At 44.1% G+C, this 21,398-nt stretch overlaps 1 protein-coding gene across 1 annotated transcript; it reads right to left on the bottom strand.

Annotated features, from left to right (window-relative positions):
* Window positions 1-19,982: 19,982 nt before the first annotated feature.
* CLDN23 (claudin 23) lies at window positions 19,983-20,864 on the bottom strand. Its single transcript, XM_007446089.1, has one exon. The coding sequence runs from the start codon at window positions 20,862-20,864 to the stop codon at window positions 19,983-19,985; it is 882 nt and encodes a 293-aa protein (XP_007446151.1).
* Window positions 20,865-21,398: the final 534 nt, after the last annotated feature.

Genomic DNA, 21,398 nt, shown 5'->3' with positions numbered 1-21,398 from the left:
ACACATGTTGAATGGTTTCCTTTCTTCAGGAATAAAGTCAGACTATATAGCGGTTGACTGGATTGGGAGGAATCTCTACTGGACAGATGGGACAGCTGGTCAGATTTTGGCAATTCAGCTGACTGCTGTTTGGAGAGGAGAATCTGAGTACACGATCGTCCTGGACAATGACTTGAACCAGCCACGGTCTTTGGCTTTAGATCCCCTAAATGGGTGAGTCCAGGTGTCACAATGCCTGGTCAAGTCTGTTAAGTTTGTTGTTCTTCTTTAGTTCTGCTTTGGTTGTGTTCCCTCAACACAGAACGAGTGAACAGAAACCTTATCTGACTTTATTTTAGATCTTATGACGATGTGAGTCAACCATCATACATAGTCGTTTTGAAAGCTCCTGGAAAAAGTCCTTTATTTCAGGAAAGTGAGATGTAGGTGTGCTCACTTGGTGGCCCATCTATACTTTCTTTTGCTAAAATAAACAAATATACCTCAGAGTGGAAAATTATTACGGCTTTAAAATGGCAGGAGGAGGGAGAATGAAACTAAGGATTGTGTTTAATTTACAGTAATGTGGTTGGTGGTGGTGATGGGGGCAGAGTAATTGGGTGTGTGGGTGGAGCCTGGGTTCTTTTGTCTAGAGCCCTTCCCTCTGCAAGGGCCAGGAACTTGTAGACAGCATTTCCAACTTGTCTGAGCTAAGCCCTGATTGGGATGGCCATGTGTATCAAATGTAAGAACAAGACAGAGCAAAACTCGGGATCCAGAGGTGACCCAGATCAGATACCTTCCCTCTGCTTTTCTCACCTTTTCAATACCTCCAACCAGGAATCTGGTAACACAGTTGTCAGAAAATTGGCAGGAGCTTCCTGATGCATCTAATGACTTGTGGCCAAGAATGAGTTCTGAGGCACACATCTGCACGTGGAACTAGCCTACTTGCTAACCCAGAAAAGATTGGCAGGTTCCCAAAAGATTGGCTAGCCCAGAAAAGATTGATATTTTCCAGGCTAGGGACTAATATATTTCTTAGACTTTTTGTCCGGCTGTCATTATAGATATTTTATCCCTAAATGATAAATAAACAATCACCATAAAATTTCAAGGAAAACGTTTGACTATCTTACAAATGATGCTTAAGGCACAGACCAAGTTTAATTTTGAGGGAAAGAAATAATTAGGCTGTAAATCGGTGTTTTAAGGAATGAACGGATGTTATTTCCCATGAGGTGATTAATACTTTATCTCAAGGCTGACTTATCCACATAGGTTCATGTACTGGTCTGAAATTGGAGGGGAACCTCAAATAGAACAAGCTGGAATGGACGGGAGCAGCAGGAAAATACTCCTCAATCAAGGTCTTGGCCGGCCAACTAGCATAGCTCTCGACAAGCTGAGTTGGAAGATATTCTGGTCTGATGACAAATTTCACTGCATTGGCTCTGTCAATCTAGACGGTACTGGTATTAGCGTAAGTGTTCTTTTGGTATTAGGCTTGTGTGAGATGTCATGTGCCTTGTGTAAAACTCACCCCGGGAACCTCACCATCACCATTTTAGATGTTGCAGCTAACACAAATCAAGAGCCCCTTTTTGGTTGCTGTGTTTGAAGATGAAGTCTTCTGGTCTGAAATGAAGACGAGAACAGTACAGCGCATGAAAAAGACGACAGGCAAGAACAGGGCTGTCCTCATCAAGCGTTTGGAGCAGCCTTACGGACTGAAGGTCTATAGTTTACGTTTCAAAATATCCCCGATCCTCCCTGGAAAGGCTATGTGTATGAGCTGCCCAAGGACAAACTGTAGTGACATCCATCTATAATAACTAAAAGGCAAGATTGAGCCACTTGCCATTCTGAAGGATTCAGCAATGCAGAGTGACATGTAGCTGTTTTCTTCCAGATAATGCACGAAGTGCTACAGCCCAGGTCTTCGAATCCTTGTCTGGACACCGGATGTTCTCACTTGTGCCTTCTGAGCCCGCAATCCAAGGGAAGCTGTCGTTGCCCAGTTGGGCTCCTGCTTGCAGATGATGGCATCAACTGTGTTCCACTCAAGGAGTCTGCGTTTCTGTTCCTTGGGTTGCCCACAGTTATCATGCAGGTACTGTCCTATCCTGTCACATGTCTGTGCTTGGGCCTCAGTCTGTTTCAGACTTCGAGTAACTTGAATTCTCTGGAATTCAAGAGAATTCCCCTTGGAATATTCTTCAAATGCAATTTAAATTTGAATAGTCACTGTGTGCTGGGAGCTATGATGACCAAAATAAGGTAGCTATGAAATGCAGACCACTTCTACTCGAATTCCTTAAGAAATGCTTAGTACCTCAGAACACAATGAGGTTAGGAATCTGACAGTGTGTTTAACTCCGTTGAGTTGTCCAAGCACCTAGCTGATGATGTAGAGTAATTCCAAATACAAGCAACTCAGCTGGGTTCTAGCCTAGGGGGCAAGTACATTTTGTGAGGGAACTTTTCTTAAATCATAGGAGGATAAAAGGTACTAACAAGCAATTCACCCCTACCTTCTACCATCCAGAGGACTTGTCGACTTCGGCATTTTAAAATGACAAAACATATTTCGGGGTTGGAAGACCGACTTCAGTTTCATTAAGATCTTAAAAGTGGAATCTCATTTAAAGAGGAGGGTCTTTAACATATGAGTGTATCACATCCACACGTTGTACACCGTAAACTCACGCAGTGTTATATGTCAATTTTATCTCAATAAAAATTTTAAAAATTAAGGGGAGGGCCTTTCACAGAGGAGTAAATCTTCAAAGCACATGGATTCAAGGAATTTTAAGTGCTTGAAGCTCCAGGAAGGGAGAGAAATACGATCTACTTTTAGACGATAGACTGTATGAAAATCTGAATTTAAGTATCTTAACAGCAAGATCAAGATGAAGAATTAAATTAGACTCAACTGGTGCCACATCCACTTAATTTTTTTCCCGTAGATTTATCTGAAAAATCTAGAAGCTTCAGGAGGACAAGCAACTTTACCAGAACATAGGCTTCTTCCCTTTACCAATGTGAACCAGCTCGCATCAATGGACTACCTTGTCCAGGAGAAGGTACTCTACCTGTCTGAGTTGAATAAGGGTGACATCTGGCTACTGAGGCTCAAAGAATCTGGAAAACTCTCTTGGAGGAAAATCATATCTGTGGAGGGCACAGTGATTGACCTTGCTGTGGACTGGTTGAGTGGACACATATACTGGATTGACAGTGAGAATCCTTACATCAACGTAGCTTCCTCCAAAGGCCAGTATGCCACGGTCTTGCTCAGTGAAAGTCTTTACCACCCAACCTCTGTCGTGCTCCACCCCCCGAGCGCAGTCATGTGCTTTGTGGACCTGGGTCCCCAGGACGACGGTCGGCGTGGCTCCAGCATTGAATGCGCCTCCATGGATGGCAGCAAGAGGAAGGTGCTCTGGCAGAAACCCCAGGTCCCTGTGGGCCTGACCTTTTCTGATGCAGGGACCCGATTGTACTGGGCTGATCCTGGTAAGCAGTTATCTTCTATACCCTAAATCTGAGTGTGAGGGACCCTGCCAGAGAAATAGAGATGTTCTGCTTTCTGGTCTTCAGCTATAACTTCAAATAGCTTTCAGGTCTGAGTTGACATTTTCTACACCACCTTCTAAACAAATACAGTCATTCCCCATCCTGAGAAGCATATGGTAGCCCAGAGAGTCTTGCCGTTGCCTTTTGGTGAAGGAATGAAATCAAGAACTTAACAAATATGCATGAGCAAATCTTTGTGTATTACTGTTAGAGTAGAATAAATAAGAACTGGTCTTCAAAAATGCATGGCAGACAGTGATCTCCTGGAGGGGAGGCAGGACAAGACATAAAGAGCTACAGGATGGAGTACAGCTGTTTGGGCTCCGAGAAATTAACTGAACCTCTCCTTCTAGGGAGAGGACTCATAGAAAGTATTCAACAGGATGGCTCTAGATACAGACTAGAACGCAGAGGAATTCAGGGCCTTAACCTCTTTACGTATGGCCAAGGCATGATGTTCTGGAGCACAGTGGATGATGGTAGGTCTTAACTCTACAACTGATTGTCTTTGTGAGCTGAATTAACTAGTGGGTATCTAAAGCGAAGCTGCTACTGCTTAGCACTGATCTTTGGCAGTGCCTTTCTTTTGGAAGAATAGCTAAGCAACTTCCCTAATTTAACATGTATATGTTAATAGTGATGCTGTGATTTAGAGGAGCTTTTACTTATTTGGTTATTCTTTATATATGAATATGCTTAATCCTGTTCTGCCTGAGATTTCTGGCTGTCATATGAGCCTCTTGGCTTTGGAGGACACCAGGGTATGGTACAGACAGAACTGGGTCAGGAGTTGGAAATAGGTGGTAAAACTGCTTTGTCAGTTAGTAGCGGTAACACCTTACCTATAACATGAAGGAACTGTACCTGTCTCAGCGGACTAAGTACACATGAAAGTACTAGATGAACTGTAGAGCATTCTATACTTGCAAGGTATTTCTAGTATTCAAAGAGATTGTCTAAACCACAGTACTCTAGTATATTATTTCCGACTAGTCTAGATTTGGTAAAACTGGAAAATGCTGCTTAAAGTAAATCTGTCTCTTTATATTTCCCAATGTTGGTCCATTGACCAGTTGGGCTGGTCTCATGAAAATTGCAAAAATAAGTTGTCAGATCCTACCCCAAAGATGCTAAATTATTAGGTATGTGGTGAGACCTTTGCCATTTATTTTAAGATCCCCTGGTGACTCTTGTTGCAGACAGGCCATTTTCAGAAATATTGTTCTGGAGCAATGTTTAAAATCATTATCCATCAATTAATTGCACGAGCTGCAATTTAGGTGTCTTGTATCCTAATTTTCTGTCTTTATACTCGGATGTATATCAATGTGCTGGATGGAGCTTCCACCGGACTTTATTTTCAGCAAAAGCCACAGAACCGTTTTCTACTGATCTTCAAGTTTCTTCCCAGAAACAAGATTTAGAAAAATGCATATGTCTCTTCTTAAAACTCTTGTTATTCACCTGGAATTTTTGCAGATGAGTGACAGTTTTCATACTGAGCAATGGTCTTTGCCTAGGAAATGGTCATAAGATAAAATATCACTTCTGTTAATGCTTGTTCACTGGCTTTTGTTTCAGCCCAAATCAATAAAGTTTGGTACAGCAAAGCAGAACTTTCAGAAAACCAGTGGTTCCAAGTAGACCAGAAGATTGTGGATTTAAAAGTTTATAGTAAACTTAGCCAACAGGGTAAGCAACCTTGCAGTGATTATAACGACACTGAAGTCTACTGAATTTCCCCATGAAGGGATTGTTCCATCCTGCAGTATCTCCTTGAAGTATCTTTGTGTTTCCCATTAAAATATTTCTCTGGCACATTCCTGTAGATCTGCATAACTCTCTTATCTTTATGCATTATGTATGGTCTGGTTCTGGTATATAGCTAGTCCTGTTATGGAGCTAGTAGAAACAATGGTGGTAAGGATGTTGGGCTGGGGTTTGGTATACTTGGGTTCTATTTTAAGTTCTCTTACTGTAGACTGAATTACAGCTGTGATATAATCGAAATCCCCTTTTAGTTCTAAAGTGAAACTGGTCTTCATTCTACTCATTGTCACTTGTATCTACTTGTGATGTTAACTTTGAAATATCAACTCCGGCTGCTCAGATGTGTTTCTCCACCTTTCTTATAGACACAGATGCCTAACTGAGTGTTTCAGGAGCATGCTGGGCTTAACATAGTAATAGATGAAATCTGCTCCTAGTTGAGATAAACACCAACAATAATTGGTATTAAATAGTTAACCATACCTATCACTGCCATATATGACGGGTGTGTTAGTCTTAAGGGAGTGTGCTGCTCCACTGGTTGGTTTTTGAAAGCTAAGCTTTATAAACCAGTACGAGTCATGCTTAAACTCCTCAAGTCTTGGCTTTGTGGGGAGAACCTTTTTAGAATTCTTCAGTGTAATAAATGGTCATCCAAGTGATGATGATCTATTACTTACTTCTGAGAACCAGAAGGAGGGTCCCTGTCACCTCTGAAGTACATTTTATCTTCAATATATCCATAATCTATTCCAGAATTCCTGGAATATGTCAAGAGGTAAAACCACTTGAAGTCAGTGCTTGAGATAGAAGCCTTAGATATAAATGGCTGACTTAATCAGACTCCTGTCTCCCACCCTCCAACCCCCACCCCTAGCAACCACCAATCTGTTCTTTGTATCTATGACTCTTAGAGGGATGAGAGAGACCACAGCCTCCATGTTCTCATCTAAAGAGAGCTTTATTTCTAAGGCCCTTCTAGTTCCGATGTTGGCTACATGGTGCAAAGGGAAAAGAGAACTTACAGTGGATCTTGGAGTGGGCCAGAGTTGACCTCAATTTTTCTTAAGCTGGTCCTTTGTCTGAACTCCTGGCCTTCTAAAACCATCCTCATCCATGAAGAAGAATCACCAATCACTTGGTACTTACTTGGCTAAAACGAATTAAATTGAAAAGCTATCTACTCTGGGAAAAAACATCTGGGTCCTCTAACTCTGATAGTCTATTTGTAAAAGTTTGCAGAAGACCCTTCTGAAATAGTCTAAATCAATATTTTTTTTTTGGGGGGGTGGGGATCCACAGGTAGTAACCGTTGCTCAAAAGACAATGGAGGATGCAGCCATATCTGTTTACCAAACCCGGAAGGACAGACTTGTAAATGTCCCAGTGGGTACTACTTGGCTGACATAAAGAAATGTATTGAAGCTGTCCAATGCTCTGCGCCGTCACAATCCTGTAAGGATGGTCAGAAATGCATTTCTGTGGCGCAGGTTTGTGATGGTCGTGCTGACTGTCTGGATGGATCTGATGAAATGGACTGTGAGTAACTCCTACCCAGGACCCACCATTGGTCACCATGGTGATTTACCTTTAGTAATATCTAATTCCACAGTGTCCCTCAAGATTTTATCCTTTCAACTGTTACTTCCTTCTCACTGTGTACTCCTGAAACTGAACAATATGAAACTTCTAACTGTGGGCAATTGGATATAGATTATGTGGACTCTTTGTGAAAAGCTTATGTCCCCGCTGATTTGATTTTAGAGTAGGCTGTATGAGACTGTGCTCCACAGGGCTCAATAGTGTATTTTGTCTGAAAGAGCACTCATCTAACCCAGATCTGATTCAGTCCATGGAAACTGATCACAATAGTGAGCATCGCCTAGGGGGTAAGCAGTTGGGCAAACTATTTGACTTGTCTTGGTTCCCCCTTTTTAATGTGGAAATAGCACTTTCTATCTCATGGAGTTGTTAAGGAATCCAAGAGAATGTGTAGAAAGCTGTCATATTAGTATATAACACCGTCATGTTAGTACTTAAATGCTAGCCTCAGATGGTTGTTACAGAAATATTGTTCCAAATCGTGCCTTCATGGGAAGATGTCACGGTGGCCAGTCAACTGAGTGACCATAATACCTAATCCTGCTGGAACCACCAGCTATAGCTCCACTGGTATCAGAGTCCCCTTCACTGTAGAGTCAAAGAGACAGTGGGCTTGGTACCGAAACTGGTCATAACCAGTAAAGGGAGAGATTTGGAAAAGGAGCCTTACAGTGAAGAGTTCTCCTTGACTTCTCAACTTAAATTCTTGTTTCCCTAAAACCTGACTAACTGGAAGACCACGTATTACCTCTAAACACTTCATCTTAAATAGGAAAGATAAGCGATTTTGATTCCCAGAGTTGATTCTATTTTTTAGCAAATAAGAGTGGTTTTGTTGAAAGTCCTGTGTTGGCAGTGACTCAAGGATGGGGGTAAATGAGTGAGAAATTTATCACCTTTACCCTTTAGGCTAGGTTAGGTTTCTGGTTTAAAACGAAACCAGAAACCTAACCTAACCTAGCCTTCTCTTGCTCTTCCATTCTTGATGACCCGGGCCCAAGTATTGACTCTGCTTCTTAATGATTTCACCCTGACTTTTACATAAAGCTTTTTTTGGGGAAATGGCACTGGGTGTATAAAATTAGGCTGACTTCCTCTGGATGTACCCTACCATCAAGGACCCTAAATGCCCAGGAGTGGAAATCCTCCTGTGATGCCAGCTTAGGGCAGAGGCAAGGAGTAGCTTTTTTGCTAATTCTGCTGTTTTCATTCCTGATACTTCTGTCTTCCATGTGAGGAATAATACTTGTGCCAACAGTGATGGAGAATATGGTGAAATGCCTTAAACACAAACTTAACTCTTGAATTCCTCTTTGGTTAGAACCCTGTTGCCTACTCCCTGCTTTATGAGTGCCCCTCCCACACTGCCACCAAATCTGGTTGAATATTTGCAACTTGTACATCTTGATAAACCTAGTTTACTTGGACTCAAAAAATTTGAAATATTTACCAATAAACTTAATCCTTCTAGTCTGGATATTTACTACTTTGATCTACTACACTCATCCTTATAGAGTAAAATATTTTTGTAACTGGTGGGATCGACCTTGGCTAAAAGTCTGCATACCATCATTTGAAGACAGGTTGGCATGACAGACTACACTGGTCCTGAAACCAAGTATTTTAAGTGCCTTAAGATATGTAGTTTTTTTATCAGCTTTTGATAGTTTTTTTGTTTAGCCAAAAGTAATGGTAGTGATCATGATTTCATAAATTCAAACTTATCTGGTTAAGTTCACTACAATTCTTGTTCTTCTGAAATAGTTCTTAATTGACAATGACAAACTTGTGTATATACTCACACTCACACCTACTGTTTTTGTAGGTACCTATCCACATAAAACCCATTCGACACCAACACCTAAAATGTCAGAGGCTGGAAAAAGACTGACACCAAAAGCTGCCCAAGCTCTCCAGGGTACCAAGTCTACCAAGGCCAAATCTCCAGGTCCAGAGGCGATGAATTATCCTGTCAGAAAAACGCTAACCCCTCTGATGCCTGCTGTAGAGAGCAAGAATCCAGAAACCAAGGAAGGAGTTCAGCCCAAGGACTCACAGAAGGGAGAACTTCTGCTCTGTAGTAGTGATTTCTGTAATGGGAGGGGAATCTGTACAGTGGAAGGAGGGCTGAGAAGATGCAGCTGTCTGATGGGATATGGCGGAGAGTTCTGTGAAGCAGCAGCACGTAGACCTGCCCCTGGCCACATGGCCCTCAGCTCAGCCACAGCCCTGTCAGCTGTTCTGGTCATTCTGGGAGCATTTGTATATTTCAGAAGAGAACACAAATTAAAACGGTGAGCAGCTACTAATGTCCTCATGGGAGAATTTTATTCCAAAGAAGGCTTATTAAATAAAATTAAAACAAGATTAACGAGGTTGGAGATATGAATCCATTCTAGAAACTTGCCCTCTGAGAAAAGATTTGAGCAACAAAGCAGCCTGGATGCTGACCTGGAAAAATCATACCTGGGACCATCTCTTTGAGTGAGACCTGGGACAAACAATATTGTAAGGGGTACGTGGCATTTATGCAGATAAAATCTGCCTCGACAGCAGTCAGTGACACAGTCTCAGGGATGATGTGAGGAGAGTCCCCTCCAACGAGGCAGAGTTAGAGCCAGTGACCGTTTGGAGGAAAAATTTGTTAGTGTGTTAGTTTGCTAGGGCTGCTTAAACAAGTACCACAGACTGCGTGTCTTAGACAACAGAAATTTATTTTCTCACAGTTCTGGAAGCTGGAAGTTTGAAATCAATGTGTCAGTGGGGTTTGTTTCTTCTGAGGCTGAGGTTCGCTTTTCTCCTTGGATTGTAGATGCAGACTTCTCCCTGTGTCTTCACGTGGCCTTCTCTCTGTACATGTTCATGTCCTAATCTCCTCTTCCTATAAGGACATCAGTCCTACTGGATTAGGGCCCACACTAATGACCTCCTTTTCACATAATTACTGCTTCGATGACCCTATTCCCAAATATGGTCACATTCTGAGGTACTAGGGGTCAAGACTTCAACATATGAATTTTAGGGGGACACAACATAGCCCTTGACAGGAGGTGTAATAAACTCACGAGAGGTTTAAGGCAAAAGCATAAAGTTTTGTCTAAAAGCAAGAGTCATTGGGTTAAAGAAACAAACAAGAATAACTCAAAAATGACTGAGTAAGAATGATGACAAAGTAAGCTTTAGGATGATACACTAACTGAAGAAATTGATTAGATAAACATATTGGCAAAGGACATTAAGCAGCCTATGTATGGAGAGATGTTACAGAGATGACCGAAATCCTTAAAAGTTACATTTCCTCTGTCCAGCCTTCACTTTGCAGACTGAAGAAAAGGCCAGGAGAAGTGATATATCTTTGCCTAAAGTAACACTGGTCAATAGCCAACTGGTTAATGTTAAGATGAACTGAGGTGCTTCCCTTGGGCTTCTGACTGTCAGTCAGGCCTGTCTTCTACATTAACCTGCCTTCTTAACTCACCTGTGTCCAGTTGCTACTTACCTGTTTTTGGATTCAGTTCTCACTGACTCCAATTTCCTAGTTTCCTCTAAATTGAGAAGATGTATCATTTTGGAAGTTAAGTGAATGCCTAGTAACAAATCATAACTGACTCAAGTACTGGCCATTCTAGGCCAGTTCTTTGTTAAAGGGACATTTAAAATAGGGCATAGTTCCCATAACAACTTTTGATAGCGGACGAGTTGGCCATTTCTAACCATGTCCCATTCCCAGCTTCTACCTTAAGGAACAACTCTTTTGACTTTCTCTGATTTCTAGAAACAGTACAGCATCATCAAGGAATTTGACCTGCCATAAAGAAAATGACCAAGAAGAGGAGAATCTAATGAATAGTGAGACTTTTGTCAATGAAGCCTATGATGAAGAGGTATGCCTGGGAACTGTCTTCGAGGAAAACAGGTGGTGAGATCCAGTCACACAATGCCCCTTCCAAAATATCCTAGCAGGGTGAAAGTAGGCAGTGTTAACTCAAAGAGTTTTTGTTATTGGAGAATGATGTTATCATGTAGACCAAATGAATGCTCAGTAACTTTTTTGATTTCAGATTCTGTTCAGTCTCTAGTTGTTCAAACCAAAGCGAAACGTACATGAAATACTAATCAAGAAATTTGGCTTTTGGTGGACTTCCAAAAGGAGTTCAATACTCTTGTGGGGTGGAGTGAGGTGTATTCAGGGTTAGTTAACATTACCCTTAAAATTGATGTCCCTCCCGTCCCGTGATCTCTGCTAACTTCCACATGGCTCAACAACCTCTGTGTTTTTGCTTTGTTTTAATATAATGCGTATTCTCTAATTTCAAGTCTCTTTTTCTACAGGAATTGTTAACCTCTTTACAAACTGACTAACCTGACAAAAAAGGAGCTGAAACATCTCAATAAAAACTGTTTATATATCTCACTGTGTACTGTTTTAACTTCTGTAACAGTTTGTGGTAAATGGTAACTTCATATTAAAATAACTGCTTTTTATTTTTTTAATTTATTTTATTGAAGTATGGTTGATTTACGAGGTTGTGTTCATTTCTGCTGCACAGCAAAGTGACTCAGTTATACATTTACATACATTCTTTTTCATATTCTTTTCCATTCTGGTTTATCACAGGATACTGAATATAGTTCCCTGTGCTACACAGTAGGACGTTCTTGTCCATCCATTCTCTATATAATGGTCTGCATCTGCTGACCCCAGACCCCCAAACCCTCCCTCCCCCACCGCCCACCTTGGCAACCATAAGTCTGTTCTCTATGTCTGTGAGTCTGTTTCCATTTCATAGATAAGTTCATTTGTGTCATATTTTAGATTCCACACATAAGTGATATCATATGGTATTTGTCTTTTTCTTTCTGACTTACTTAGTATGATAATCTCTGGGTCCATCCATGTTGCTGCACATGGCATTATATCGTTCATTTTTATGGCTGAGTAATACTCCATTGTACGTATGTACCACATCTTCTTTATCCACTCAGCTGTCAAAAGACATTTAGATTGCTTCCATGTCTTGGCTATTGTGAAGAGTGCTGCTGTGAACACTGGGGTGCATGTATCTTTTTGAATTATAGTTTTGTCCAGATATATGCCCAGGAGTGAGATTGTTACCAAAAGTGGGGTCCAGCTGCTCATTGCTCAAAAGCCAATAAAGAGGCAAGGCTGGTGGAAAGTTTGCTTTATTTCTCAAGCCGGCAACTGAGGGGGAGGGTAGACTCCTGTCCAAAGGCCAACTCCCCCCGCGACAATCAGTGGACAAGAGCTTCTACAGGTGAAGGGAGGGGGCTACATGCAGAAAGAGCACAGTCACCTTGAAATTGGTCAGGCTGTGGTCTGATCAGCGTCATCTTGACTTTTGTAAGTACAGTTAATCTTCAGTTCCAGGGTCGGTCTGTTCCCATTTCTTTGAGGCCAGTTCTCGGGATGTGGCAGCTTATGTCATGGCTACAGCCTGGTCCTCATGTAGTTAACTTCTTCCGCCTGGTGGGGTTTTAGTATCTATAACACTAAATACTAATACATTTTTCCTTAATGGTTAAAGCAGATGTACAATGCATGTTTAATAGGCCACAAACAGGCTGTTTTGGTTAACCTAAAGTGCAAATTAAATCATGTATAAACCGGAAGGACTTCCCCATACCTCAATATGTGAAAATTTCTTCTATCATTTTCCCCTTTTAATTGCAAATCTTTTCATAGAAAGCACTGATAATCAATATATTTTTCCAGCATTGCCAGACTGACTCAGTTGCCTGCTCTGGGTCCATTCGTGTCCCTTGGTGCTAGGCCTACATTTTGTTTATCTTTTGGCCTAGTTATTCACGTTGGATTCTAAAACTAGACACACAGAGGTATTGGCACAAAGGGGCTTTGGACCAGAAGTCATCTCAACCAGCTCATGTCTGCTAGGGGAACATGTAAACGCTACTTAGATCCCAAAGCCCCTTTGTGCCAATACCTCTGTGTGTCTTCCTGGATCACTACCTTATTCATACCCACATAAGGAATCAAGGGCATTGAATCTGTGATGGGACACAGGTAACAAAGCAGGAGTATGGTCTAAAGTTCAACAGCAGTAACCTTGGGCAAATCACTCAATCATAGAACTGTTACCCCAATGATAAAAATAGGATTAACAGAATCTACATCAGGCCATTTGGGTATCGAATTAAAACACAAAAATGCCTGCTTAGCCTGGTACCTGAGACTGATAACATGAGACCAAATTTTAATAAACACAATGATTTGGAAGACTTCTTGCTTGGAGCTTTTCCAGACTATTCATACTTAGTTTCTTGCAGAATGAATTTGTATAGAATGCCAAGGATAAAGAGAAGTCCTAGGCTTATTACTGGGGGTGTGGTGCATAAAACAAACTGTGCTTTGCAGTCAAGTATAAAAATTCCCAAGTACAGATCAACCTGACCTGAAGAGCACACGTTGGGGGCTCACCTTCCTTGAGGCTGGGAGACAACGTGGAACATCATCAAATTGCCTCTGGGGCTCAGCTGTATTTGAGAGAACCTGTCTCAGCCGCACAGTACCCTAGACCCCTCTCATCCACAGGGTGAATCTCAACGTTTCTCTTGCCATCTCGCCTAAGAGCCATCCTCACTGCCCAGCCTGCCTCTGTCTGCAAAAATGCATACCAATGACACAAAAGCATCCAGATTGAAAGCCTGTATGGAAGATATACAACAGAATTATCACTTTCTGGACATGCTTAAGCCGCTGCCTTGGCTCCATAGACCCTAAGCCTCCTAAGCCTCAGACTTGCAGGGCTGGTGTCCTGGCTGGCTCAGTCCACTTTTGTGGGCTTTGCTGGAATGGTACTCTCAGCCCTCCCTTCTGCTCTGCAGACCCATTTCCTGTCTGGGCCCCAGAAACACCCGCTGTCTGCTCTTCCTAGGGAAAAGGGAGCTTACTGCAGCCAAATTGTCACATATGCACTCCTTCCACCCTGCCCACTCTTATTTATATCTTTCCTATTTTTGGTCCTTTATGAATGTGTGCCTAGGTGTTATCCCATCTGAAGTTACTTAACACATCCTGTTTCGCTTTCTCTATTCCAGAATTCACAAAATATCTCAATGTCCTTTTCACCAGAAAGGCTTAATTTTATGAAAGAACACTTAAGATTTTATACTTAATTCCTAACAATGCCATCCCCTAAATTGATTGTAATATGTCAATGTCATGACCTTATCTATTTGGAGCAACGGGCATGTTATGAAGCATAAAAGCTTTCTAGTGTGATAATCTCTACATTAATTTCTTAATTTCTCTACAGCTAATAATCATAGCAGTAAGCCTGTAGAAGACAGAAAATTTGAACTTCGTTATAGAAACTGAACTGTAACCTGGTAAATAGGTTTGAGTTTTCTTCTGGAAGAAAAAGAGCTTTGGAAAAGTTAATTGTTTTATGGTTTAGGCTCAAAGATCCCTACACAGAACTTGACCTTTTGTGTCTATTGCTAGCAATTAAGAGTTAAATTAGGCATTTTATACTGTTGTCCCTTGGTATCCGTGAGGGATTGGTTCCAGGACCCTCGTGGATACCAAAATCCACGGATGCTCAAGGTCCTTACAGCCAGCCCTCCATATCCATGGGTTGTGCATTGAAAATATTCCGTTTGCATTTGGCTGAATCTACGGATGCAGAACCCACAGATATGGAAAATGGACTGTGCTTATTCTCTTTAGGAAATAAATTAGGGGAGGGGTCATGGATGATGGGTGGGCTGTACTAAGTTCCAACTGTTTTAACTGCTGGGTGGCTTAGGAAATTCAGGAAAAATGAGAACTAGAATATGGAGTTTGTTGCTCTCAGGCCAGTTACTAATTTTATGGGTCAATCAGCTTGCCCAGCGTTCACTGTTCAAATTTCACATCTCTTCTCTCAGCCTCCTCTAGTTCTTAACCCTCACTCTCAGAATATTAAATTCAGGAAGGCCCTCTGATAACACTGAATCCAGTCTTCCCAGTTACACAGCTGAAGAAACTGAAATCCAGCAAGAGCAGGGCTTAGGCTATAATTAGGGAATACATTGTTACCCACGTTCTAGAAAAATTGCAGTGACTTTTTCAGTTTCTTCAGCCCTTTGGTGAGTGGCAGTTCTTTTGAAGGCAACCATGGTGGTGGGGGAGGGTTGGCAGGCCATCTGTCACATGGATGGCCAGGGTGCTTGGCCACTGGACAAGAATGCGGTAGAGCTGTACTTAAGCTCCTCTCTCCCCTTGCCCCACTGGAGAATCAAGCCCTCTGGTCAGTACTGTCTCCCCCATACCCCCAGCCTTGTCTACATTTTCCTTTATTTGCGCAAATTAAACCTTGTTTTCCTGTGTTCAGTCCTGCTTCATAAAGATTTTCTGGAGGAGGTCATTTTATTGTCTTTAGTGAAAAAAGAACAGAATGTGGGCAGAATTTGTTGGGAAGATGGGGTGAGAATTTCACATAAGTTTTCACTTGAAATATTAAGGGAATTCTCTGGCAGTCCAGTGGTTAGGATTCCACGCTTTCACCGCCGAGGGCGTGGGTTCAATCCCTGGTCGGGGAACTAAGATCCCTCAAGCCTCGTGGTGTGGCCAAATTTAAAAAAAAAGAAGAAATATTGATTGAGTTCCTTATTTTCCTCCCTTCCCAAAGGCAGAAAGATCTCATCTGTAATGTCTTGGGAATAGAGGAGGCATGGGTTGTGCCCTACTGGTCTTTGTAAGCCAATCGTAACCCAATTGACAATGCTGCTCCCGTGGCCTCCTCCCCACCAGTGCTGGTGAGCCCTTGACCCTGGGTTTCGAGCCAGTGGCCTCAGGCCACAAATTACTCTCCAAGTACCTGATAAGCTGTGCATAAGGTGAGGAAGTACTTGGGTACAGAAATGGCTTTTAGAGGCAACTTTAATTTATTAAATTTCTAACAGGCTCTGGAGAAGTGTTATAACCATTCTAGCATTACAAAAATAAACAGAAGCCGTCCATGCCCCTACCTTAAATTTTGAGGTAAAATGAGAAAGCACACCAAGAAAAGTACACATTTGAACATTTAAATGATATGTTCAAAGACGACACCTCTAAGCTGATGACACCTCTAAGCTGATATGTTCAAAGATGACACCTCTAAGCTGATGGGGGAAAGTAGTTTAGGGTATGTGTGTAGGAGAAAGTGATGAGGGTGAAAAACCTGAGCCTTGGCCAAATCATGAATGGAATTTAAGCTGAGAGTGAATGATAGGTAAGGAAGATCCTGAGAGTTTTGAAGATGAATTAGTCCTTCATTTTAGGAAGGTCAGGGTGAAGATGTGAGGTGAGTGTGGGGAGAGAGATTCTGGTTATTAAACTTTCCCATCACTTTGCAGATGTGATGAGGCTCTGAAGTTGAAAGATCTTTCTCTGCTTACCATGCTGTGAGGCTGTCTATACATTGGGAGAATAGAATGTTCTTCACCTGCTATTCTTATATCAAACTGTTTATATTTGACTCTGAAAATATTCTATACAACAGACTGAATCCAGACTGTATTCCCTCCAAAAAAAGCTATTAGACCAGAAGAGGCCCTCAGGTTCACTCAGTTGTACCCCCAGCTTCTTCCTGTCCTTACCATCCCTGTCTAGAGTGAAGGAGAAGCAAAGCAAGCCAGTACCAAGACCACTATGGAAACCTGTTTTCACTAATATTTCTTTACTGGGAAATTGAAGTTTGCTGTTCTCTCTGATGTCCAATCTCTTCTTTCAGTTCTCTGCACAAGCCCCCTCTCCTTCCCGACCACCTTTCTTAAAATACTGCCTTTTTTCTCCAGTCCTTGACCCTGGTTTATTATTATTCATTTTCCTCGTACATCTTTCTCACTCTAGGGTATGCAAGTTCTACAAACTTGGGCCTGGAATAAATCTGCTTTCCAAGGCATCCAAAGATGTCCTGACAGGATGACAGGTGCCCCCAAACTTACAAATGATCTAGGCCATGAAGAGGAGGGTGCCTGCTGAAGCATCTTTGACAGCACCTCCACAAGGGATCAACAGCCTGTGTGCCAAAAACCTTACTTCTCCTTAGTGAGGGTGGGCGTCTAGATCAGAGCCCGATTGGCAGATGGGCAGAGCAGAAGCTGTGTTAATGCAGGGTCTGCTCTACTTTCACAGATTCCTCACTCCTCCAGGCAGAGCTTGAGTAATCTTGAAAAGACTTCACCTATTAATGGGGACACATACTCTGTATGTCAGTAGGATTACTGAGTAAGTCCTCACAACACTGTAAATCAACTACACTTCAATTAAAAAAAGAGTCTAATAAGAAAAAAAGTGAGTCGTGATGCGCGTCGGAGGTGTGAAGGGCTTGAGGCCAGGAGGCAGTACTATTTCATGTTAGAGTCTCACTGGGGTGTAGCTGCTTGGCTAGTTGGGTATTAGATTTAGGATAAGTGCTCACCAACGACAGCAACTCCTGAGGCTCCAGCCTCCTCCAGCATCTTGAATCTCAAGCCCATTGTCATTTGTTTCTGCTGTAGCACAGAACGACTCTCAGGTCAAACCCAGATCCTGCCTGATGCAGGAGTCTCATGCCATCTTGAATATTTTTATAGCAAAAAGAAGTTAAGTTTTCTTAAAGGGATTTTTGGTTTTATTTCTGTGGATGAGGCAAAAATGCAGTTCTAACTCAGAGCAAATCTTAATCACCAAAGAGGAAGTGTTTTGGATATAAGCCAGTGGACAGTAACTGGGCAGGGAGAAGTAAAAACATACAGAGCACCAGTATTGATTGTTTTTACCACAGATTCCCTAGAAACGATGGAATTATGATGCAGGCAAGATTCAGTAGATTCAGTACTTGCCAGAAACCCAAAATCTTTATGATGTCTGCCAGGTCCTGACTTCTCAGGTGCCCAATTCCTGCCTTTTGAGGTGTCAGCTGAAAAAAGCAGGGTTGCCTTTTCTCCATTCTGGCTCTGTTCCCTAAATCAAGTCCCCTAACTCATCTAGGCAATAGCTCTCAAAGGTCTGATTACGTGCTGCCAGTTGGGATTGAAATTTGAGTGAGGCACAGTCACAGTGAAAGCCATGCAGCCCCAGCAGATGTCTGTGAAGCGGCAGCATTGGCATCTCCTGGGAGCTAGTTAGGAAATCAGTTTCAGGTCTCACTCCAGACCTACTGAATCATAATTTGCATTTGAAAAAGATTCCTGAGTGATATGCCAGCACACTCAAGTTTGGATGCAAAAAGAAATAGGTGATTCCAGTACAAAATGGCAAGGGAAGTGAATCTATAATATCCCTTCCACGGCTAACAAGCAGTGTGTGCTGTTTAGTTAGTTCTACTATAGCTGTGTTGTCAGTAATTACTGCACTGAATGTTCCTACCTCTGAATTGGCTACCCACAGCAGGTGTGGGGTTTTTTTGTTTTTTAATTATTTTATTTTATTTTATTTATTTTTTGGCTGCATTGGGTCTTCATTGCTGTCCGTGGGCTTTCTCTAGTTGCCACGAGCAGGGGCTACTCTTCGTTGTGGTGCACGGGCTTCTCATTGCTGTGGCTTCTCTTGTTGCGGAGCACGGGCTCTAGGCACACGGGCTTCAGTAGTTGTCGCTCGCGGGCTTAGTAGTTGTCACTCGCGGGCTCTAGAGAGCAGAGTCAGTAGTTGTAGCTCATGGGTTTAGTTGCTCCGCAGCATGTGGGATCTTCCTGGACCAGGGCTTGAACCCATGTGCTCTGCATTGGCAGGCAGATTCTTAACCACTGCGCCACCAGGGAAGTCCCTGGACAGCAGGTTTTAAAGATGAGATTCAGTTCAGTTCAAGACGCCCTTAAAACCAACTAATTGGAATTGGAGCCGGTCCTGCTAGAGATTTAGTCCCGAGCATGGAACACACAGCTGCCTACCTGTGATTTTAGGCAGCACTGTTACAAGAGGAAAAGATTTCTAGTCTCACCTCATGTGGAAACTGGTGCTTCTAGTTTTTTCAACAATAGACTTGGCTTTGCACAGAAAACAGTATGAACCTGAAAATAAAACAATCAGGGATTGAAGTGGGGCCCATTGGCTACTTTTAGTAATCTTATGCTATGAGGTGCAAAGATCTGAGTGCTAGATTTCAGAAACAGTGCATAGGCAGCCAGAAAATTGTTAGTAATGAATGCTTAAACTCCTAAAGATTACACTGGAGACAAAAAAAAACTTTTGTGAGTTGAGTAAAACTCTTGCTTTCAAATTTTATTTATAAATAAGAGATATATATACATGTACGGTAGCCTAATGTGATTAACAGGTTCCATTTTGTTCTAAATATTTAATATATAGTCTTTTATGTCCAGGGTGAGGTAGCCAAGAAATAGAACAATACAGCATCCGTCCCTTCATTCTCCTTCTGGCTTCTAGAAGAGAAACTCTGGAGTGACCTCAACTTTCACACCAAAAATAAGTGATAAAAATGACAGATCCTATTTATACATGAAGAAATGTAAATATGAGTTAATCAGATTATTTCATTCCATAAAAGCCACTAAAGCTGCTGGTATTTGCATGGCTCTATGTTTATTTTAAGAGCCCCATTCAAATATAACCAGAAAGGTACCGGTCTCTTGAAAGTTTGTGTGAAAGTGAATTATGCAGCAGAAAATAAATTAATAATAATTATACTGATGCAAGGTTCATCAGCATTTCAGAATGTTGTTTGGAGATGTTAAATCGGTTTTGAGCCTCCATTTGCTGATTCTGACATTGTTATTATCAGCAGGATGCAAAGTCACCCTTCCTATGTCTCCAACTAAAAGTATGAAAAGGCTGTCGTCCAGAAGAGGGCCCTGATCCCTCGGGGGAGAAACACTAAACTCTATAAAAAGAAAACCAAACCCAACCTGAACTAATCGTCCAAGGAGTCGAGTTTGGCCAGGAAAGGAAGATCGCCCTCCAAACCAGTTACAGGAATGTGTCCGGGGGTCCGACTCCGAGCCAGGTGTTCCCAGCTGAAAGGTAACAGCCAAGTTCAAGGTTGGACCGTGGTGGGGCGAGTCCTTCATCCAGACAGCGCCCGGCCAGAACAGGCTGGGGGCGCCGTCTACAGGTCGGAGTCGCAGGGCAGCGCGCTGCCGCATGACCGGGTGCTGCGGGAGGACCCGCCGTGGTGGGAGTCGGGAGCCTTCTCCCCATCGAGCACTTCCACCGGGTTGCTGTAGGCCTTGGGCGGCGGCCGGGGCATCGGGAAGCCGGCCTTGCGCTGGCTGGCGGCGCCGAGCTGGACGGGCCGCGGCCGGTGCTGGCCGTCGCTGTAGTACTTGATGGCCGGCGTGAGCGCGGGCTCCGGCCAGTCGACGTACACGGTGCTGATGCTGCTGCGGCGCGCCCTGCCTGGGGGCGCCTTGCGGCAGCTGCGACAACGCTCGGCGCACCAAGGCGCGAAGCTGAGCGCCAGCGAGAAGCCGCCCAGCAGCAACAGGCAGCTGCCCAGGTAGCCCAGCACCAGGCTGTAGCCGACCTGCACGGTGACCGGGCTGGACTGGGCGGGCAGGACGGCGCGATCCGCCAAGAAGTGGTTATACCAGGAGACTGGGATGAGGCTCAAGAGGCCCGCGGCGAAGAGCACGACGCCGGAGAGGCCGGCCAGCGCGAAGTGGGGCTCGTCCTGCCAGCAGCGCACGCCGAGCGTCGCCAGCAGTAGCCCCAGGGCCGTGGCGGCCAGCGACGTGATCATGAGTCCCCGTGCCACCCGCACGGGATCGGCGGCAAAGTAGCCCAAGTCGTCTGGCTGACCGCACTGGCGCTCGCTGCTGCTCTGCTCGCGGCACATGTCCCACAGGCCCTGGTACAGCACCACGTCCACCGGCTGGTCGAGGAAGCCCTTCACCAGTCTCCAGCCGGGCGTCAGCGTGCCAGTCAAGGTGAGTAGCAGCCCGCAGGGTGCGAGCACCATGCCCAGAATCATCACCACCGGCGTCCTCATCCTGGACGGCGCACCTGCCCACTCCTCCGCCTCCGCCGCCGGCTTGCTATCTCGAGCCCTTGCGCCCCCGGAGAGCGCTCCAGGTTCCGGCTCCCTGAAGTCCGCACGCCTGTCGCCGCCACGCCCGGAGTCCTGCGCCCGGCTCTCCTCCGGCCGCTCTTTGTCTCCGGCGCGGGGCCGTCTGCGCTCCGCTGCCCGTCCCTAGTTCGCTCCCCGCGTCCCGGCCGCTCCGCCCTACCTCCCGCCCAGCCGCCTAATCGAAACCAGCTCGCGGGCAAGTCTGATCGAAACCTGGGCCCGAGATGCCGCGCGCAGAGGTGGCGGCAGCCGCAGCCAAACCCGTCCGGGTGGGAGGGGCTGGAGTGGCGAGCAGGAAGCTGCGCGGCCCTGTGGGACTCGGACCGAGCAAAGGTCGCCCCGCCCCTGCACCTCTGCGCGGCTCGGAGGGGCCGGGTCGGCCTGGGGCGGGGAAGAAAAGAGGAGGCGCCGCCCGAACGGCCGCACCTGGCCCGGGCACTGCGCAGGTCCCTGCTT

Source organism: Lipotes vexillifer, unplaced genomic scaffold (assembly GCF_000442215.2).
Source record: "Lipotes vexillifer unplaced genomic scaffold, Lipotes_vexillifer_v1.1 scaffold462, whole genome shotgun sequence".
NCBI classification, from domain to species: Eukaryota; Metazoa; Chordata; class Mammalia; order Artiodactyla; family Lipotidae; genus Lipotes; species Lipotes vexillifer.
Note: the sequence above shows the minus strand (reverse complement) of the source record. Positions and strands in the feature narration are given on the sequence as shown.